This window comes from Arachis hypogaea, chromosome 11 (genome assembly GCF_003086295.3).
Source record: "Arachis hypogaea cultivar Tifrunner chromosome 11, arahy.Tifrunner.gnm2.J5K5, whole genome shotgun sequence".
NCBI classification, from domain to species: domain Eukaryota; kingdom Viridiplantae; phylum Streptophyta; class Magnoliopsida; order Fabales; family Fabaceae; genus Arachis; species Arachis hypogaea.
Window position 1 is genome coordinate 3,511,861 of NC_092046.1, and position 16,496 is coordinate 3,528,356.

The following is a 16,496-nucleotide window of genomic DNA, read 5'->3' on the forward strand; positions in this document are numbered from 1 at the left end:
AAAAAATACATAATTTAGAGAATATTTATTATTTTGTATTTTATTACGTATCTTATTTATAATATAAATGAATTAATTATGAATATATTTTATTTATACTGTAAATGAAATAAGATATACACAAATTTTAAATAAATAAATCGTTTGCATCTGTGATATATAAATGAGATACGTAACGAAATTTAAAAATGTAAATAATATTCAAAATACTTATTTCAATAAATAAAATAATTAAAATATTTATGTAAAAAAATAAAAATGCTATTTGTATATCAAAATCAGTCATTAAAATTAATCACCAATATATTTGTATATAAATATATATGTGGTTTAATTTATTTTCAATATATATTTGTATTCCAATATGTATTTTATATTGGTGGCTGACTTTGGTGGCTGATTTTAATGTATACATACCATAATTCTTAAAAAAAAAATCCCCTTTTTTGGTTGTTAATCAAAGAAAAAAAAAACCTTCCTTTTTTGGTTTGGTTTTCATTTACCACTAGATGCATGCATTGTCAATAATTTACCACGAGTCATTTATTATAGAGACAAATTACTTTCGGTTTCGCTACGTTACCAACAGCATATCTGTCAACTTCTGCCAACTTTTATTTATAATTGTGTTTTATAGAAGTGTGTTCGTAGATGTGTCTAATAAAAATGTCTTTTTATAGCTGTGTTTAATAGAAGTGTCTTTATAGATATATTTTCTAGATATGTCTTTATATATATGTATTTAAAATATATTAATTATTAGACACATCCACGAACACACTTCCATGAAACACAATTATAAATAAGAGTTGGCAGAAGTTGACAGATAATATGTTGGTAACCTATATTTTTTCAATTACTTAACATAATTAAAACCAAACACTTAAGACACACGCCAATGCTAATTTATATAGCTTTTAAAGAAGGTGACTATAATTTACTTCATATTTACTCCATCACTATATCATATATATTATTGTGACAAACATTCTAGTTAAATAATAAAAATTGTCTGTTCCCCTAATATGAAAATTGTTGGCTATATCCTTCATCCTCAACTAACTATCAACTATCAACCTAATCATAATTCATAACCACTAAATGGCATTGCAAGAAGCTTAAAAAATTCAATAATTAATTATTTTCATAAGGAGTGGCTCCCTTGTCCATGCAAACCCCAAACATTTTCCATAGTCAATCTCACCTCCACCCCTATATATAAGTATCCTCACATTCCCATTCTTCACTCACTTCCATTTTCCTCAGTTAACACTAACATATCCATATATAGCTCTTTAATTTTTCCCTTATTTGAAGCAAAAAATAACAAATACCCCAAATTACCCTTTTCGATAATTCGGAGCTGGCAAACTCAGAGTCAAAGGCATGCCTAGGGCAATTAGGGGAAAGAAACAAAAGAGTGGTGAGGGACTTCTACAAAGCCTTAACCTCCAAAGACACACAAACACTTTATGGGCTTGTGGCTCAAGACTTGGAGTGGTGGTTCCATGGACCACCATGCCATCGCCACCACTTGGTTCCATGGCTGACTGGATCCTCACCATCGCCACCGTCTTTGGTTCCTGATCTCGTCGTAGGGTTCGGCTCAGTTGTTGTGGCCGAAGGGTACGACGAGACCAATTTAATCTGGTGGGTGCACGCATGGACCGTTAATGAAAATGGTGTCATCACTCAAGTTAGAGAATATGTGAACACTGCCCTAACAGTGACTCAACTTGGTGTTGCCACGTCACCATCACAGGCAGTGCAAAATGCCTCTAAATGCTTTAGCATTTGGAAAAGCACTCTTTCGGATGAGTCCGTACCTGGACTCATTCTAACAATTTAGTATTTTCAAAGGAAAAGTCTAGGGGCCAGCAACTTTGTTAAATTCTGGCCAGCATATAACTAGTAAAGAAAAGTGAGTCATTGGATGAAATCTCAAACCAATCTCACACCATTAAAACTATCATTGATAGCTATTTGATAGCTACAAATCATAAAAATTGCTGGCCCTATCATTCCTCATTTTCAAATGTTTGTTGGCATTTGAATACTAATTCGATTAATGTCGAAATCACTGTATATGATGCATGTTAATAATGGAAAACCCTTGTTAGGTTTTCAGAACTGAACATACTATGCTCTTTGCCAGCATAGTGTCATGTTGAAAATGTATTGAGTCATATAGGTACCAAATTAAAAGAGTGAGTGAGTAGTGAGTGTGATCTAGTCAGTTGTTTTAATATCTTATCTTATATGTTCTGTTTGATTCTAGTTATGGTCTTGTGGAAATTATGGGTGGTTATATATGCAATCACATTAATTAACCACGTCATATGCCACGTCCTATCATTTGTGGATGTAATGTCACCGTGCTTTGTTTGTATATATGTTTAGTTTTATTAGCTTTTCTTGATTAATAAATTCCAATGTAAAAATATATGGTTGCCAACAATGGTACACATAAAGTGTGTGTGTGTGTTTTTTTTTTTAATTTTAACCTTTAATTCGCCCATTAACCATTAGTAGTCACTTGTAAAAGTGGTAAACTTTTTTTTTTAATCAAATAAATTAATTTTTAAAAAATAAAAAAAAATTATCATTTAAAATATTAGATAATTAATCTCTGATAAAATAAAATAATAAATTAATTTTTAATATTTTAAAAGTGATAAACTAGTTCTTAATTCTTCTAGAAATTATTATAATTGAGAGATTAATTAAATTGTCTAAAATTTGAAGAATAAAAGAAATTCATCCTGTGTAAAAATTAATAGAGACCAATTTGTAGTATCACTCTTTTTCATATTTAAGTTGGAAGAATAAAAAAATAAGGTGAATTCTATCATACTTTCTTTAAAATAAAAGGTAAATTATCTCTTATAATGTATATATTGAAAGTGATTCACTAAATAAGTTTTATAAAGTGGAAGAGATCTTTACAAATGCAATTGATGGACTTAAAGGTAGAGAAGAGCTTATAGTCTGTGATAATAGAAGTCATAAAGACATTTGAAAAGATTTTTCAGATCCTCAAGTTATAAACACAGTTAAAGACATTGTTGTTGATGATGTTAAATACAAGTTTCAAGGGATGGTAGATTCGGATTCTCATGAAATTAAAGACATTGTTGTCGATGAGGTGGAGATCAAGTTGAATTCAATTGCAAACAATAGGATTTGCAAGATGAGTTGACAATTATGCACAAAAATTTAATCACTTTCATGAGACAAAAATTTTGTGGATAGTGAACTCCGAGCATAAGAGGGTGGATGAGGCGCAGTGGGTGTATGTTGAGGTTGGAAAGGAGTTGTGCCTATGTAACAAAGATTCTCCGTACGTCGGTAGTATAAATGTTACCACGTGTAACAAGCTAAATACGTATGCACCTTGTTGATGGGTTTGTGAGTTCATCACAAAGAAATTTTTTCGGTAATAATAGCCACCACCACCACCATAAACTAATGGTGCTAAACTAAATTTAAATAATCATAAAAAAAAAGAAAAATAAAAAATATATATCTAATTATTATAATTAATATTTAACTTAATTGTAATTATAAATACTATATATATCTCAAGGATAATTTACTTTTTATTTTAGAAACAGTACTGTAGCGTTTACCAAAAAATAATTGTCAAAAATCTCTGCCACTTTTGACGTCTCATTTCGAATTGAATTTAAAATTAGGTTTCAATAATAAAAATGAAGACTCACAAACTTTTTTTTTCTAAAATTAATGATTTATTTCGTTTATTGAAATGAAATGAAAATAATCATGGGTCCAGTATTTAGACAGCCAAAAGATGAATCTAACATGATTTTTTTAAAAATCTTATTGACACAAAATTATGATAATTTAATATCTATATTTTGTGCATATAGCAATTTATTAATTAACAATAAATTTTTAAATAAAATTTTAATTCGCTACAAATTAATTCTTATCTTATCGTAATGAAAGATACAATTAAAAATCAAAATCTCACAAACTTTAGTCCCTTAAAAAAGAAACTCCGAACTATATGCAGATAAAAAGAATAAAAAGAAAACATAAAAAAAATAATATATTAACCAACAAAATCGTTAATTTGAACGCATTTTATTCGTAAACCATAAATATATGGTGATCGTTACAGTTACACACTTGCACACGTATACTAAAAAAAATACTAACAATATCATATTGTGAAAATTCATATCAATTTTACGTAAAATTAATAAATAAAAATCGTTAAATAATTTAATTAAATTTTTATCTAATAATTTTCGGTTATCAATTTTATATAAAATTAATTGTATCTGAGTTTTCAATATATATATATATATATATATATATCACCCAATTCTCTAAATTTCATTCATCCTAATAGGAAAACAATTATTTTTGTATGATTTATATGGCAAGGACAAGATCAGGTAAAGATCCACGAGCCCTAGCCCAAGACGTGGTCCGCCATAAGCTAACTTCTTCCTGGCGCTTACAACCGCCACCATCCTCATCGACGCGAACCACCACCACTACAGTGACCAAGGTGTTGAAGTACTCACGCAGCTGGGAAATTATCCCCTGCTTGAGTCCCCACACGTGCACCCAATACTCTCCCACCCCTTCCCACCCTTCAACAATCACACGCTCATCACCAATGGCCTTCACTCTCCTTGGCCTAAACTCGAAACAATCTCCCGTTGACTTCCCAGTCAACGCTTTCATCATGTGATGCCAATGTGGAGGCCCATGGTACCACCATTCAAGCTCTTTTCCCACTATCTTCTCTACCTTCGCCGTGTCGCCGCCTCCACGCAACGCCTTGTACACTGATTTCACTATCTTCCGATTGCGCTCTTCTTGTTCTGCCGCCGGTAGTGCGCCGGAGATTCTCTCTCGCTTCATCTGATCGAAAATGTACTCTTGTTCTTCAAGCTATCTCCAGAGTTTTATGCTTAACAAGAATTTTGGTTTTAGTTATTAATGTGTTGTCCATATGCTGGTAACGTTTCTCTTTCTCTCTCTATATATATGGAATCTGCGGTGACTACTATCAGAATTAAGATCATTTTTTTTAAAGGATCCTGCTAAGGAGACAATGGACTATTTGTACAATGTATATAATGGGCTGTTGAGTTACAAAATGAAAATCTTTCATACTATCTAGAATAACCATTCGAGTACTAACGATAATAAACATCTTCCCAAAAGTTTAAACTGATTTTGGGATTCACCAAGGCTCAAACTCTTGACCTTTCGAATCTAGCGCTCTAATACCATGCATAATACTACTCATCTCAAAAGTTTCAGCTGATGGAAAAAGGTAACACTAATGATTATATCTCTAATACTCTCTAAACTTCCATTGTACACATTGTATAAATATTCTATTGGCTCCTCATACTTTCTCTTTTTTTTATATTTTAATAATGAGAAAATCTAGGAACCAGCAATTTTTGTGTTTTATGGCCAGTACTTAATCATAAAAAAATGAGTCATCTTTCACTATTGGATATAATCTTACACCATTAAAAACACTATTAATAACCAATTAATGGTTACAAAACACAAAAGTTACTGCCCTCTAATACTCTTCTTTTATAATATTTATTATTTTAAAATTAAAAAATTTGTGAAACTAAAAAAATATTATTTTAATTTTAACAATACTTTTTAAATAATTAAATGATCATAATAGTAACTACCATAACATGTAATATATATGACAAAGCAATCAATATTAATTACTAGGCTAGGTATATGATGGTAAGTTTGGTTGCGGTGAATATATAGTGATTACGGTTCTATACTAGTAATTTTTTAAAGAAAAGTCTAGGGGTCAACAATTTTTGTATTTTCTGGCCAACACTTAACCATTAAAAGAAAAGTGAGTGATTTTTTATCATTAAATATAATCTCACACCATTAAAAATATCATTGATGGTCAATTGATAGTTACAAAATACCAAAATTATTGGCCTCTAGCATTCCTATTTTTTTATTAAAGTCAACAATGATTGTACGCGTTATATATACTAGGTAAATATATAATAAAGCTTTTTATTTAATCTCATTTTGTTGTTAAAATTTTTTTATCCATTTTATTAGCTAGTGTATTTAATTAGATAAATATTATATCTTAAATATATTTAGATAAAAATGAGCAAGATAACCTACATGTGCATGACAACATGAGGAGTAAGTTTGTAAAATTTATCATTTTCATCCCAATTATTATTGGAGCACTGAAATGTAATTAAATTAATGAATTTGTATAAACTATAAGACCAAAGAAGATAGGGTATGTGTCAATTTTTAAGGCATTGACTGATATGCATCTGAAATTTAATTTGCATAAAACATAAGTTAATAAATTAATTAGAACTTTCCAGTCATATACACATTTTCTTTCTATAATTCTAATTTAATTAGATTTTTGGATGGTGACGATGTATGTAAAAGGATTAGAATTATTAAATTGTGCAAATGCGTGCACGCGAGTATAGCAATTACTTCTGAAAAAAATACTAAAGACCAACAAAGTGCGATTCTATTACAAAAAGACAAAGTTTGTTTAATTAATCAGAAAATGTTTAAAGTCAATACTTTAATTTGTGAAATTAATTACGGCCAGGATAATTTAATTGTGCAAATGCTTGCAGGGCCTACAGCATTTACTTCAGAAAAATACTAAAGACCAACAAAATGTGATTCTATTACAAGTATAGACAAAGTTTGTTTTAATTAATGAGAAAATGTTTAAGGTCAATACTTTAATTTGTGAAATTTAATTAGGGCCAGTATAATTTTATGAGTAATCCTATGAATTGACTTTTATTTAAACAAATATTAAGCGGGGAAGATAAAAATAGAGATAAATTTTACCCTAATGAAGTCTACATATATAAATTAAAATACCATATTTTGTCTGCATTATGAAAAGAATTTTTACGCTTATATGTTTTAAACAAACAGTTAGCTTTACTAAATTCAAAGGTGACTACTCATATTATCATAAGAGTAACTACTGTAAAAGAATAAATAAACAACAATACATGCTAAATAGTAAATAATTAAATATAATAAAAATATTATCGATGGTGAAAGATTATGTTCAAATTAAAGGGACCCTACACCACTTGAATTTAAGGTGATTGGGCCACATTATTTTTATTTATTTGACTCTTTGCCAATTGAATTGTGTGTCATTAAGCATCATTTGAAAACAAATCAGCTAGTGATGCTAACCTTACAAAAAAAATTATTTAGACTTCAGATAGACAAATATAACATATAAATATTAAAATATCTGTCATCTTTTCTTCTTTTTTTTTTTTTGTCGTGAAATTGAATTTTAAGTTTTGGATGTTGGAATATATGTGTGGCAGTTGTGACATTATAGAGTTGTGACCGGCGGAGATAGGTTTGTTATGGGGCGAGAGAAGATTTGATTTGATAGTTTGAAGGTAGAAATTGAGGTGCAGTCGACTTCACATGAAGTTGATACCTGAGAGTCGTTAGATGATTTGACTGATTTAACTCAATTTTTATCTAACGGCTCTTAGATATCAACTTCACATGAAGTCGATTTCACCTGAATTTTTACCTATTTTGAATAATTGTGAGTGTGAGTTAGGAGTAGTTTGAATTTTTGAGACAAGCTGAAGGGGAAGAGTGAAAAAAAAAGAGAGTGTAAGTGAGCGAAATTGGGAATGTTAGTAGATTGAGGCTAAAAAATAAAATAGCATGGTGTTAATCGTTTGGATCCCCGAGACCCCGACAATTATTTTAATGAAAATTGTTCAAAGTTTGTTGGTTCTTAGTTAAATTGATTGTCCGTTAAATTACTTTATGATTCGTTATAAGTTTTTTAAATTTATAATTAAATCTCTAAATTTAAAAATTTTTAATTAAATTCTTATATTATTCTAAATTTTCTAATTAGGTTCTTACCAAATCTAAAATATTAGAATTAATAAAAAATTTTGAAAATAAAAAAACGTCCAAATTTAGAAATTTAGGCTTTTAAGTATGAGTATTTTGAATTTAAAGAGAAAATATTCCATTAATTCTAACTTTAAGTATAGTAAGAATCTAATTATAAAATTTAAAACAACATAAGTATTTAATTGAAAATTTTTATACTGTAGAAACTTAATTATAAATTTAATGAAATTATAGAAATTGACAAAAATAATTTAATTTTGAGTGTCTAATTTTAAAATGAGATGATTCAAAACAAAAAAAAAGTTATTGTTATTCGTCAATTTGGTCTATGAGTTTTTAAATGGATCAATTTGTTTTCTCAATATTATAAGAAAAAAGATAGAAAAACAACGCATAGCAAAAATATGAATCTAAGTTTTTTTTTTTTTTTTTGTGAATTTTATCTTTGAACTTGTTAATAAGATGTTCATGTAGATCAAAAAGTGCCTTGTGGCATCTTCACATTATTTGACAATACCATATATATCCCAAATTATTTTGCATGTGTCATGTGAGGTGAGTATGATTATTTCGATTCATTTTAGCCTCTTATTAATGGCGTCAAAATAGACTATATAAGAGAAACTAACTTGATCCATAATTACAAAAACTCAAATGGTTTGTAAATAGATCGAATATCGAATTTTTTCAAATTCGATCCGATATATATATATATATATATATATATATGAAGAAAATCAAAATCAATATGAGTACAAGGTTATCAAATTATAGTTTCATACAAATGGTAGAAATTTAAAAAAGGTTCAAGTTGTAATAAATAGTCAGAGTCTCAATATGCATAGTGGTAGCAACAAAATTTGAATGCAATATATTTAAAAGGTTGAAAAACTTATGGAGCAAAACATTTTTTTTCAATGCAACTTGTGTGTTCACATGCATATTGCAAGTAATTGAAATTTGTGTGTTCATCACATGCATATGTGATGGATATTTCTGCCAAATTATTCACATTTGTTGCCTATATAAATGCTAAGGATTTAGTGTTTTAAAATGTCTAAATTCACAATGTAAGCCAATTAAGTTAGAGAGTCATGGGTGTGAGTTAGAAAACTCGCTGTTAAGAACTCCTAGAATTTTTTGTATTGGAGTTTTTTACATTTGTTTTGTATATTAAGTCTATTTATTGGTTTTTTTCGTAAGAAAAGATTTGTGTTAAATTTTATATCTTCTTTTTATATTAATGATTGTTTTTTAAATATACACCATTTAATTTAATACTATAAGATATTTTGAATATATTTGAGGTTTTAATTCATTTGAGTAATTGGTCAACAAATATTTTCTTTTGGTATTTTCTCTAATATAACATTCTTACAGTATAAATTGCTATACTCATAATATATTGTTAATTATATCAAACACTTTCAACTTTCCACAACAAATTAATTAAGAACCATTCATTATGACAAGCCAACCACCATGACAACAACTACCACAAAAAAACTCTGGATTTTTCAAGAATCCTAAAAGTTTGTTGTTGGATTCGTTTAGATGAGATAATGTTCTCTTGTAAAATTAGCATATAGTTCTCTCCTTCTCTTAAAAAAAAAATTAAAAAGTAATTGAGTGAGTGTGTTTGTGAGCACTCTTTCTTATTAGACAATATTCATGTTGCAATATTTGTCTAATACTAAAAATTTTTATTTTGGTTACTAAAAATTGAATTTTAAATTTTTTAATTATAGAAATTTTTATCAATTATGTTAAATATACACTAAAATTAATTATTAGAATAAAGTATACATTAAAATATAAAATATATATTAAAAATAAATTAAACAACACATATATTTATAACTAATTTTAATAATTAATTTTGATCTGTAAATAATATTAAAGAGATGGATAAATTTTTATATTATATTATGAAATTATTCATTCAAAAAAAATTAAGTTAAAAGATATAAATAAATGATTAAATTAAGAAGTGTGACTTATTTATTTTGCCCTATTTTAAACAAAAATAATATTTTTATAAAATATAAAAATTAAATTCTAAAATCTATCATTCAATAATAAAAATAAAATATCGTTATACAAAGATAATTATAAAATCTTGATTAGAGTATTTAATATTCTAAAAACCCTTTAGATGAACACTCAATAAGAATCTGCTCACATTAAAGCTGATTTCCGATGTAAATCGGTCTCTGTTCATGAACATGATTGATGCTCTGAATTTCGCTCATTGATAGATTTGATGTTATTTTCAAGAAGAACATGACCATACCGTCGTCACATATGATTCGAAGAACTACAAGTGTGGCCTATTAACAAACCCCTCTGGGATTGGTCTTCAAAAGAAAGGGTCTACAGGATTTTGATTGAGGACTATGAATTCATTACTTTTTTTTGTAGTTACTTGTCAAATTGTTGCTGTAGCTGCACGTAATTGTGGAGAAATCCAGTAGAATATTGACATTAAATAAGAATTAAATAACGAATAAATGACCCATCTTATTTCATCTCAATCAATTCCACATCTTATTTCATCTTAACATCAAGATGTAAATGACCCATTTTTATTTTTAATACTCAAACTCTTAAATTATATGATAAATTAAAGAGTAAATATCGTTTTTGTCTCAACGTTTGGGGTAAATCCTATTTGTGTCCCTAATGTTTAAATCGTCCTATTTATATCTTTAATGTTATCCTGCCGTCAATTACACATCATGAGTGCTTTAGTTTGAGTTTTAAAAATTTCTTCTTGAAGTTAGAATATAAATGTTTGAGATAGAATCGATGATCTACTCTAAAAAATAGCTCATCAAATGTTAAAACTAATTCCTACAACATTTACATAATTCACTTTTCTAGGGACATAATTGAATCTAAACACAAATAGTGGGTATAATATTAAAATCAAACACATCCAAGTGAGACCTAATTGAGAATGAATACATCCAAGTGAGAATAATTGAAAAATATAATCTGATTTGTTAATATAATTGATAGTAGGATAACATTGAATCATTTTTATAAGCGTTAAGAATACAAATAAGACGATTTAAACGTTAGAGACACAAATAGTACTTACTCCAATCATTAGGGACAAAAACGATACTTTACTCTAAATTAAAATATGTATTTTCAATGTGCCCAATCATATAATATCTATGGTGTGATGAGGTTTTACACTGAACCAAGAGATTTTCAATGCTCTTCACTATGGAATAAGAAGAATGAAACTAGAATTGAAAGAATAAGAGTGCAGTATATGAAACTAGAATTAAAAGAATAAGAGTGCAGTATATTAGCATAAGACTTCTGAACATGTGTGAACAAGATATATATATATGAATTTTACTCGATCTTCTTTAAAATAATATGTAAATTACTCTTTATGATATATCACAATTTAATTGGATATTTACTTTTAATTTGAATTACTATCTTAATCATAATTAGATTATATTGTAATTAAATTTTTAAAAGGGGTAAACATATCATTTATTAAAATATTAGAAACTGGTTTTTTTAATTTTTCAAATCAAGTAAATGGTGGTCTTAATCCTAAATTCTTCTTCCTTGTTCTCTCTCAATATCACTCAGCAACTCTTCCTCACCAATCAGCCTTTCCTGAAGTTTCGAACGGCCGAACTTCAGAGTCCAGAAGTCACGATCGCCGGCTCCTCTGATTCGTCTCGCCAGCTCTGGTGTGTATCTAACACTGCGTCGTCGTGTCCGTGGCTTCCCTGCTCTGTGTCATCGCGTCTCCTTGCTCCGGTGCATCTCTCGTCGTCGCATCCTCGTCCGTCGCTGTTGTCACCCTGCCCAGAGTCTGTTTCGCCGTGCTTTGATAGGTTGTGTTAGAAACAAGAGAGAAATCTAAGAAAAGTGTTTTGTGTATTATTCAAGTTGATCAAAAGTACAATGTACAAGGGGTATATATAGGTGCCAGAAGAATCAAAGTAATAACAGCATAGAATCCTACAATTAATATACAAATATGCTATATAAATACAAAAGATATATACTGATCTAAAATGATTCTAATGATTCTCTAATATCCCCCCTCAAACTCAAGTGGGAGCTAAAGATACCATCTTGAGTTTGGATAACAAAGTCCGAAAACGAGTCGGGTGATGAGCTTTCGTGAAGATATCAGCAGTCTGATCCAGTGTTCCGACAGCAATGAGACGAACACCATCAATAAGGATACGTTGCCGAACAAAGTGACAATCAATCTTAATGTGTTTGGTGTGTTCATGAAAGACATCATTATGGGCAATCTGAATAGCACTGCGGTTGTCACAAAAAACATCAGTAGGGGACGATTGAGGAGCACCCAAATCTTCGAGAAGCCAACGAATCGAGATAACCTCAGCAGTGGTGTCAGCGAGGGCACGGTACTCAGCCTCTGTACTTGATCGAGCAGTGAACATTTGCTTCTTAGCACGCCAAGAAATGAGAGCGTCGCCAAGAAACAAACAGTAACCAGTAGTAGAACGACGATTAATGGGATCACCAGCCCAATCAGCATCGGAGTATGCCTGAAGGAACAAAGAGGAATGGGCAGAAAAATAAAGGCCATGAAATAGAGTGCCTTTGAAGTAACGAAGAATGCGAAGAACTGCCGCATAGTGAGTAGTACGAGGAGCTGACAAGAACTGGCTAAGTACATGAACTGGAAAGGCGATGTCTGGTCGGGTGACAATTAAGTAGACGAGTCCTCCAACTAGCTGTCGATAGAGAGTATGATTATCCAAAATAGTGCCATCCCTAGGAGTAAATCGAACATTAGGCTCAAGAGGAGTAGACTCAGTGCGACTATCTGTAATTCCGGCTCGAGCAAGAAGATCTGAAGCATATTTAGCTTGAGAGAGATAGATGCCATCATCGGTGGATATGACTTCTAGACCAAGAAAATAGCTGAGAGAACCAAGATCTTTCATCTCAAAAGTACGCTGAAGGGACGCCTTAAGATCAGAGATACCATCAGCATCATCTCCAGTAATGATAATGTCATCAACATACAGAAGTAGAAGAACAACTCCACATTCACTTTTACAAATAAAGAGAGCATTCTCATGAGGACTGCAAGTGAAACCAAGACAGCATATGGTAGTGCTGAACTTGTCAAACCATTCACGAGGAGCTTGCTTAAGCCCATAGAGTGCCTTGCGAAGGAGACAAACTTTGCCAGAAGGACAAGAATAATCCGAAGGGGGTTTCATATAGACATTCGGTTTCAAATCTTCATTAAGAAATGCATTCTACATCCATCTGACTGAGAGACCATTTTTTGACCGCAGCAATGGCAAGAAGAGCTTGAACAGATGTGAGACGAGCAATAGGAGAAAAAGTCTCTTCATAGTCAATACCATACTCTTGCGTACAACCTTGAACAACCAATCATGCCTTATAACAGTCAATAGAACCATCAGAGTGAGTCTTAATCTTGTATACCCATCTGCTTCCCACAACTTCCTGATTAGAAGGAGAATCAACCAAGTCCCAAGTGTGTGCTTTTTCAAGTGCCTGTATTTCTTCCTACATTGCTTGGTGCCAATTTGGATTTGTGGAGGCTTCTCTGAATGACTTAAGTTCATGTTGATGAAGAATAGTAGAAAAACAATGATAATCAAGAAGATGAGAAGGTGAATTTCTCACCCTGGAACAGCGAGTGGAAGGAGGAGGCATGACGGTAGGAGTAGGAGCGTCATCCGGTCCGGAATCATCGGGAGATGGAGAAGGCGGAAGAATAGGAAGCTGTGGAGGGTGACTCGAGATAGAACCTGTAGAATCGTCACTAGGAAAAAAAATCAACATTGGGGTTAGTGAAAAAAGGTGACTGAGTAGGAGGAATAGACTCAAAGGAGGAGAACCGAAAAAACATGTGATGCTCCCAGAAGACAACATGACGAGATATACGAATACGTTTAGAGAGAGGAGGATCCCAACAACGATAACCCTTGTGTTTAGTGCCATAACCAAGGAAACAACACATACGAGCCCGAGGTTCAAGTTTACTATATTCATGAGGCTGAAGAAGAACAAAACAGACACAACCGAAAACTTGAAGAGAAGTATAATCTGGGGAGGTACGATAAAGACGCTCAAAGGGAGTAACATTACCAAGAACAGAAGAAGGGAGTCTATTGATAACATGAACAGCAGTAAGAACATCTTCACCCCAAGTACGCTTAGGACACGAAGAAGAAATAAGCATTGCATGAACAGAGTCAAGAATGTGACGGTGTTTGCGTTCAGCTCGGCCATTTTGTTGAGGCGTACCAGGGCAAGAAAACTCAGACAAGGTACCCTGTTCTGCAAGAAAGGTTAAGAGTTTGAAATCACGGTATTCCATGGCATTATCACGGCGAAAAATCTTAATGACCTTGGAAAACCGAGTTTTAATCATAGTGACAAAGTTAATATAAATCTGAGGTAACTTATGGCGATTGGTCATCAAATAAACCTAAGTAAAGCGTGAATAATCATCAATAAAACAACAAAGTATCGAGCTCCTCCCATAGAAGCGATGGGAGCGGGACCCCAAACATCAGAGCGAATGAGATCAAAAGGAGAGCAAGCAAGAGAGGAATTATTGTGAAAAGATAAAGCAGGTTGTTTTGCAGTTTGACAAGAAATGCAATCAAAAGATTCATTAGGAACCTGACCCAAAACACCTTGAGACACAAGAGGACGCAATTTTTCTAAGGAGCTGTGGGCAAGACGTTGATGCCATAAGTGAAGGGTAGATGGAGAAGAAGCAGCACAGAGATTTGGTACAAGAGGAATATGAAGATTCTCAACTTCAAACAACCTTCCAACCTTACGTCCAGTCCCGATGACTTGTCCCGTTCGACGATCCTATACACGACAACCAGAGATAGAAAAAGTGACATCAAAACCCAGATCAACAAGTTGACCAACAGAAATAAGATTAAAGTTTAAGTTGGGAATAAAATAAGTATCAGGAAGATTAAGAGTCGACTGGGAGATAGAACCCTTGTGTGTTGCGTGCAAGAGGGAACCATTAGCAGTGTTGACAGAAGGTCCATTTGTAGTGGTAGACAGAGACGAGAAGAGATTACGCAATGGAGACATGTGATTAAAGCATCCCGAGTCAAAATACCATTTAGAATTACCTGGAGGAGTCGAAAGAGCAGCAGGGGTATTACCAGAAAGGGAGAGAAGACGCTGAAGAAGAGACGCAATATCAGATAGAGAGACAGGAGACGGGTTGAGAGAAGCAGACGTGGTAGATTCAAGAGTAGCATCAACAGCAGAAGCAGGCTCAGGACGTGGTGGGCGAGTAGGACAGGTAGTAATCAAATTTCCCGAGAGCTTGCAATAATGGCAGAACAATTGTGAACAATGGTAGCTAATATGACTTTTCTGGTGGCATGTGCGACATTCAACAGAGGGACAGACAGAGAAGAGGTGCCCAAAACGGTTGCAATTTCGACAGAATTTATCCTTTTTGTGTGTGGTAGTAAAAACAACTGACTTTTCCATAATAGCAGATACAAAGATCACGGAGAGGAGAGAAAAACTGCAACTTGGGAGCCGAAAATGAGAAAATGGAGGGTAAAATTGGAAAGAGCTCACCAAAAAACCTTAAGGAGGGTCCCACTATGGGCCACGTCAGCAAAAAGGAATACGCGTGGCAGCTTCGGACTGGAGGGAGGAGACACGCTGAGCTGGAACGCGGGTCGGAGTTGCGGGTCGGATTGGGGCACACGGGGCGGGTCACTGGGAGAGCTGCAGCGCGACACGTGGAAGCCTGTGGAGCGTTCGATGTGCGCAAATATCCAACGGTTGCTGAAGCGTCTGGAAAGAGAGACAATGGGTGCGGCCATCGAGGTTTCGGCGGCACATGCGGAGGTTTTAGACGGCGTGGCGGAGCTCGTTGGAAAGAACGAGATAAAGGACCTAGAAACCTATTGTTTCTGGTAGAGGTGTCATGGATCGGATCCGATCCGCATATCCGCGGCGTTTATCCGAATCCGATCCAAAAATTGTGGATATGGATCCGATCCGCACACTAATAGGATCGGATCGCGGATTTTGTATAGATATCCGCATATTCGATCCGCATATCAGTTTATCCGCAAAAAATAGAGAAATAAATAAGTAAATATTCTTTTTATATTTTATTTCAACTAATAATGATCATATATGTTGTATTATTTTAATTTATTATTTAAGAAAAGTATGTTTAATATTATTTTAAGAGTAAACATATTTAAAAGAATAGAAAAAATAAATTTTATTGATATTTTTTTTTTAGTAAAAATAAGCTTTTAAAATTTTTTTTTGTGTTTTGCGGATATATCCGATATCCGATATCCGATCCGATCCGCAAATGTGCGTATCGGATCAGATTGGATCCAAGCTAAAAAACTACGGATATTGGATCCGATCCGATGATTTTAGTGCGGATCGGATCGAAATTTTGGCAATATCTGCTCCGATCCGATCCGCGTTCACCCCTAGTTTCTGGAAAAAAACAACATAAACTCTTGATACCATGTTAAAAA

At 32.4% G+C, this 16,496-nt stretch overlaps 1 protein-coding gene across 1 annotated transcript; it reads right to left on the bottom strand.

Annotated features, from left to right (window-relative positions):
• Positions 1–4,401: 4,401 nt before the first annotated feature.
• On the bottom strand, positions 4,402–4,899 carry LOC112723741 (senescence associated gene 20-like). Its single transcript, XM_025775185.2, has one exon. The coding sequence runs from the start codon at positions 4,897–4,899 to the stop codon at positions 4,402–4,404; it is 498 nt and encodes a 165-aa protein (XP_025630970.1).
• Positions 4,900–16,496: the final 11,597 nt, after the last annotated feature.